This window comes from Trichechus manatus, unplaced genomic scaffold (genome assembly GCF_000243295.1).
Source record: "Trichechus manatus latirostris isolate Lorelei unplaced genomic scaffold, TriManLat1.0 scaffold00003, whole genome shotgun sequence".
In the NCBI taxonomy this organism is placed as follows: Eukaryota; Metazoa; Chordata; class Mammalia; order Sirenia; family Trichechidae; genus Trichechus; species Trichechus manatus.
The window spans coordinates 13413964-13420643 of record NW_004443939.1 but is presented as its reverse complement, the minus strand read 5'-3'; the positions used below and the strand labels follow the sequence as shown (position 1 = coordinate 13420643).

The 6680-nt window shown below is 40.5% G+C and overlaps 1 protein-coding gene across 5 annotated transcripts in view; it reads right to left on the bottom strand.

The window, feature by feature from the left end:
• Positions 1-6680, bottom strand: part of SGIP1 (SH3GL interacting endocytic adaptor 1) — a 266382-nt gene that overhangs the window by 100673 nt on the left and 159029 nt on the right. For 3 of the 5 annotated variants that reach the window (XM_004369029.3, XM_012555353.2, XM_012555367.2), the window contains one exon: positions 1686-1697. The exons of the other annotated variants lie outside the window; for them this stretch is intronic. In XM_004369029.3, the coding sequence (XP_004369086.1) occupies positions 1686-1697 (12 nt within the window). The remainder of the gene's footprint in view (positions 1-1685; positions 1698-6680) is intronic. 5 annotated transcript variants of the gene reach the window in all.

Genomic DNA, 6680 nt, shown 5'->3' with positions numbered 1-6680 from the left:
TATCAATATGTAAAAAAAAAAAAAAAGAGGATAATATTAAAACAAAAAAAGAGGGACTTAAAAAATGGAGACATTGATTTTCTATATGGAGGGAAGTTAAGGTGATATAAAGCAATAAAAGACTGGTATAAACTTAGAAAATCAGGGGTAAATATTAAGGTAACCACAAAGGAATCTAACAATCCAACAAATCAAAATAAAAAAGCAGAAAAACATAAAGACCCAGCAAACACAAAATCTACAACAAAGAAAAAGATGAAAAAAAAAATACATAAAGAAAAACAACTCAGCACAGAAAATTGAGAACAAAGAAACTGTGAACAACACACAAAAAGAGATATTGGGATGACAGCACTAAGCTCATACCTATCAACAATCACACTGAATGTAAATGGACTTAATGGACCAATAAAGAGACGGAGAGTGGCAGATTGGATAAAAAAGCATGATCCATCTATATGCTGCCTACAAGAGACGCATCTTAGACTTAAAGACACAAACAGGCTAAAACTCAAAGGATGCAAAGGTTACTGAAGTGCACCAAGGATACTGTACTGTCACATAGCCTACAATACACAGCCACTTCCCAAATACTCACAAGTGGGCTGTTTAGTTTAGTCATAATAATAATGATAAGTGTCTATTTTTGAAAGAAAAAGAAAAAAGACCAGGGACTCACATTTTGATGAACTATAACATTTTGAGTCCACTTTTTGCTTTTCTTGTGCCTTCCACTTCCCCTCCCTCCTATCACGTGAACTTTCTATGAGTCTAGTATCTGACATGTGGTACAGGGAGTGCCAGGTTTGGGTCAATGGATGTGGGATATGAGGTTTTAGCACTAACTGCAGCATCCACTTCAGGTGAGTGAAACAGAACAAACCAACCACCTCTTGGTGCTTGTTAACATGGAAACACAATATTTTCATATTTCTCAGTGATGCGGTCACGTGTGTCAGCCATGCATCAGCATCTTGGGAACGTTTTCCCTATAAAGCAGGCCACCGAGGAGAAGTTTTGAGTAGAACTGTTTCAATGCTGCTCTAAAATAAAATTATGTAGGTACATCATACACGGTTTGTGCTGCACTGAAAATCACTCACTGATACTGAAAAGTAGCATACGGGTGATTTATTATACTTTATAAAGATTCTCTTTTTCAGTCTCCAACAATTCTAGTGCAGGATAGAATATTTCAAAAACCAGCAGAGGGACGGGGTATCTTTCTGATTTACCACCAAAAAGAAAACTCTTCTCTCCCAGGCCAGCTTCACAAGCATGCAGGGTGCTATCACGCTATGCATTAAATAAAAAATTAAAGTTTTTTTTTTTTTTCCTAGCTCATGGTATGCATATATAGCTTGACTAATTCAAGCGGAAGCTGTAATAAACAAACTTAGTACCTAAAACATTTGATCATGTGCCTGTGGTTGAGACAGAGGTGAATCTTTACAAAATTACCCCGTGCACCTTAATAACAGGGTTGCAAAATCCCTTAGCAACTGACTTCCTTTTCTTCCCAGGTGGCATAAGTAGAAATTTCCCTTGTTCCCAAAGGTTTGTTTTTAAAATTCAGAACCTTGTTTAGGTGTTAAACACATTCAGTCACTAGATATGCAGATAGTAAAAATGAACAGAACAAATAATGTTTGGCCAAAACAAGGAAAGGACTTATTATTTCTTACCGGACTTTTCCTCTAAAAGCGTAAGCATGGGGAGGAAAAATAAAGAGAAAATGAGAAAGGTGAAATATATTCTGAAGCAGATACAGCTCAGGGCTCAAAATAACTACCCAAGGCAGCTCTCTCAGGCACTGCGATTATGATGTCTCCTATGGGTGTCTGATATGCTCACTGCTAGGCTGCTAGCTACAGCGGGCATAGATGTGGTCTCCATTAGAAGGCATCCTAAGCTTTCTTTTGAACGTTTAATTTTGTCAAACAGATCTCATCCTTAACAATAGAAAACAATGCCTTGTAATATTGAAAGTAGTTGGAAAATGCTGTTAACGCATTTCAACCAGGCATGACCATGAAATTAAAACATGAGATTTTCCCAAAACTCCAGTCTTGTCAGGGAATGAGGTACTTACCATCTTCCTGCAAGTCACCTTGGCTAGAATCATCAGTTCTTCTTTGACCCTACTCTTTCATTCTCCCCAACTTCCTGTAGACAACTCGTTGACAAATTCTTTTCCTAGTGAGTGGCCTCTGGCCCCTCAGAATGCTCTTTGATTTTCTCAGCAACTATTTTACCGAAGGCCTCATCATCTCTTGCTGACGCAGTACTCCACAAGTTCCATACATGAGCTTACTATCAGATGGTCCTATTTCTGGTTTCATCTCCTAAGTCTATCCTTCACATTATCCCCAGAATTATTTTCCAAAACCAGTGATATGAATATATTACTCTGTCATTCAAACACCTCCCTATTATTCAGAAAATAGAATTCAAACTCCATTCTGTGGCATTTAATTCCTCCATGACTGGCTCCAGCTTACCTTCATGCCCTCATCTTCCACTATCGTCTTCCATGAAATCTGCACTTAGCTGCAAACTCTACCTGATGTTCCCTGACTATGTAGTGCACTCACACACTTCTCTGCCTTCTGCTAAAGTTGCTTCTTCACACTTTGAGGATCTCTCCCTTTCCACCAATCAAAATCTTACTCATTCTTCAAGGCTAATAACATATCTTCTACGAGGCCTTCTCCAAACTTCCCAGTCTGAATAAATCGTTACCTTCTCTATTTGATGATAGCACATTCCTTTTGTTCAAAATAATAAACAAATGTTGAAAACCTTCTATTTGTCTGACATTGTTTGCCTCAGGGAAAACAAAGGTACACATTGTTAGTACATTTACTGCAGTACTTATTTTGTTCTGTATTATTTAGATATTTGTCTCCACTAGAAGATTAGCTCACAGTAACGGTTGTGAATGGACTCCCTCTAGCCCCAAACATAGTGCTAGGCACATGGTAGGCTCTCAAAACATGTTTATGAATTCCCTTTTTGGAGACCACCAAAAAAGCACAATGTTTTTTGAAATATGGAAAGATGAATTGCTCTCTGAAGTAACACTGAATTATAATATGGCACAAGGGATGTGGTCCCACTTATAACAGTTCCTTCACCAGCTCCTATAAATATTTCACTTAGACCTTATTTAATTGTGGATCTCTCTGCCCACTAGTGACCTCAGGTACTAACACATGTTACAAATATTCCGAGGAAGGGGCACAGCTTTGCACAAACATTAGTGTAGAGCTATATGATCAGATTTCCTGGATGGAATTTTCTCTTATAGCAAAAGTCTATTGCTTGAGAATAACTGAGGGCCCAGGACCAGAAAGGGGCCACATCCTCGGTGCTGCTTTCAGACCCAACACTTGAGTAAGTAACACAGAGAAATAAAAATTATTAACAAGGTCCAGGTTTTCAATGAATGGACGAAAAAGTATTTTTGAGTTCCAATCACATAGCTTTAAAGAGGTTGTCAAGATGGAAGGAAGAGTGTGAAGTTTTGTATGTTAGAATTGGTTCAACTCTTATTTTCTGTATGTCTTTGAGCAAGTTACACTGTGACTCAATTCCATTATTTGTAAAGTAGGGATAATCACTACCTTGTAGGGTTGTTGTGAGGACTAAAAGATGAGGATGATATCGATAAGCTAACATTTATTGAGGAATTAGTTTTATTTTACCTTATGTGGATGGTGTCTTTATTATCTCTAACTTACCAATGAGGAAATGGAGGCTCAGCTGAGTTTCAAGGTCACATGGTTACTAAGGAGCAGAGCTGGGACTGGAGCTCATGTTGTGTAATTCCAGAGAGCCTGATCAGGGTGGGCTCTTGGAACAGCCCATGTCCCCTAAACAGATTGAACCCACTTTCAGCGCCTTATTGACACTGGGATCTAGCAACAATGGAGTTAAAAGCTCACACATCACAGAGCCTAGAAAATAATCTTCAATCTTTCCAGTGGAAAGGGTTAAATAGATTATGTCTGTCTATCATAGCAGGTCTCAGAGTAAGCTTGTATTTCTAGGCATGGTTACAGTCTTTGGAATTAAACTCTGATTATAAAGTAAAATTCTTAGGTTTTTTTTTTCTAGAATTAAATGCATTTTATTTAATTAAAATCAGAAGACTAAAGATAGCATGCAAATAATAAGGATTACTCCTCCCCTCTTCCCTATTTTTTCCCATACAGGCTACATGATATATTAACCATCTTTATTCAATATGTTATTTTTCTTTAATTGTTAACAGCTACCAACACCTAGAATATGGCCTCTTTGCTTAAGAGTTCCTTCAGAATGTTAAAAAAACAAACAGGGAGAGTTCCAGCAAAATGGCGCTCCAGTCAGAAGCACCACACCATCCCTCCACAGCAAAGATCCAAAAAACTATGCCAAACAGAGAATACAACAATCCTGAAACCCTAAAACATCAAATGAAGAGATAAAGAACTCAGCCAAGCACCAAATGGAGTGAGAAAACTGACAGAGAATGGAGAGCAAGGAGAGAGTCATACAGAGGTCCCCTACCAGCTAACGCAGCGAGGATCCAACAGGGGGTATGAGAAAGCAGCCTCACGGAGCATCCAGCAGGAGACAAAACAACCGGTAATTTGCGGTGTGCGCTTTCCCACCCCCCCCCCCTTTGCCCCAGCTCAGCCTCCTCTGCTTCCCGCGGCCACGGTCTCTTGACCGGGAAGCGCTGGCTGCTGGGATGCCACACACCCGAGCGGATGGCTCTCTGAGTGTCATTTGTTGGCTGCTGGTGTTGCTTTTTTCCGCTTCTTTTCATTTCTTCCTTGCCTCTCACAATCTCCCCCTCCTTTTGCTCGAGTGCCTCCCTCTGTGAGCCATCTTTGCTTCTTCCTGAGGGGCTGCAGAGCACTGGTAATTTGTGATATAGGCTTTCCCACTCTCTACCCTTCTTCACCAACACTCAGCCTCCTCCGCTTCCCACGGACACAGTCTCTTGTCCAGAAACACCAGCCCGCACTAGCTGGCTCTCTGAGTCCCATTTGTTGGCTGCTGGTGTTGCTTTTTTTTTTTTCTGCTTCTTTTGATTTCTTGCTTGCCTCTTGGCGCCTCCCCCTCCTTTTGCTCAAGTGCCTGGCTTCATGCGCCATCTTTGCTTTTTCCTGAGGGGCTACGGAGCTCCATTCGTGTGTGGAGCTGCTTCCCGGTCTGGGCTACTGCACTGGTGGGATCCCGGGGCTTTTGTTCGTTTGTTTTGAATTGTTTGTTTGTTTTCTTTTCCTTTTCTTGAGTTTGGAGCCCTTTCTGGCCAGGCAGAGCTATGTGGCAAGGAGACCCCCTTTGGCTTCCACAGACATGCAGAGGGATCCCTGAGCGTATTTCTTTTTTCGCTGTTTTTTTTTTTTTTTCTGTTTCTTTGGGGGCCTTTCTTGTTCTTTTTTTTTTAATTTTTTTTGTTTTCTTTTCCCCTTTCTCCCTTTTTGTCTTTCTTCTTTGCCCAGTTTCTCGTCTCTCTATATCTTCCTTTTCTTTCTGTTTCCTGAATACCTGGCATTGTATACCTCTACGCCTTCTAGCCAGGCTGTACTGCAACACCTGAGAGCGACTTCCCCAGACCTCATAGCTGCATCGGTGGGATCCCTGGGAACTTTGCGGTTCTTTAACCTTTCTGATATTTATTTATTAATTCTTTTCTTTTCTTCCTCTTCCCGTTTCTGTTTTTCTCCATTTCATAGTCTCTCATCTCTCCACTCCAACGGAAAGCTCCCCTAGCATTCTTTTTTGTATGTTTGTATGTTTTTGGCTCCTGTTCCTCTCTACTCTCTCCCATATCCATCTTAGCTCCACACATAACAATCTCCCCACTACATCCTACCTACCTGCACCGTGCGCTTGACATCACACCACCAAGTAGCGCAGGCACGGCCTACTGGAACCTGCCCTGCACTGATTACCAACCCGCTCTGCTGGCTGTAGTAAGTGCCACAAACAACCCGTCCCAGTAACTCTTCTTCAGCTACACCTGCCCTGCCGTACCATATCTGAGTGACTGATCCTGCCAGTTGGAGAAAGAGGCAAAAAGTATGGAGCGCACAGACGAGCAAACAACAAAGAACACACAGTCCGCCTGCTCCGACATAGTCAAATTTTTTTTTCAAAAAAAAGGGATGAAACAACCAAATCTACAATCAATAAATGAGAAAAATAACTACTGAATGCCCCGAAAACAGCAGACGATATCAAAACATTTATAAAAACAGGACAGGATGGTTCCAGTAGGCGTCCAAAATAAAACACCAGATGAATCTCCTGTGGAAGAAAATGCGCTAGAACTACCTGATAGGGAATTCAAATCTCTAATACTCAGAATTCTCCAAGAACTAAGGCAAAAAGCTGACAAACATGAGGAAAAAATAGACAAATTCATGGAAAAGGCAGACAAAAAATTGGAAGAATTCAGGAAGATAATGCAGGAATAAAATGCCAAAATAAATTCACAAATAGAAATTATACAAAGACAACAATCAGAAATCCAAAAGATAAACAAGATTTCAGAAATGGACGATGTCATAGAAGGGCTGAGAAGCAGATCTGAAACGGTGGAAGACAGGATCGGTGGAATTGAAGACAAACACTTGGATACAACTCTGTTTCAGGAAAACTCAGAAGAAAGAACAAAAAAA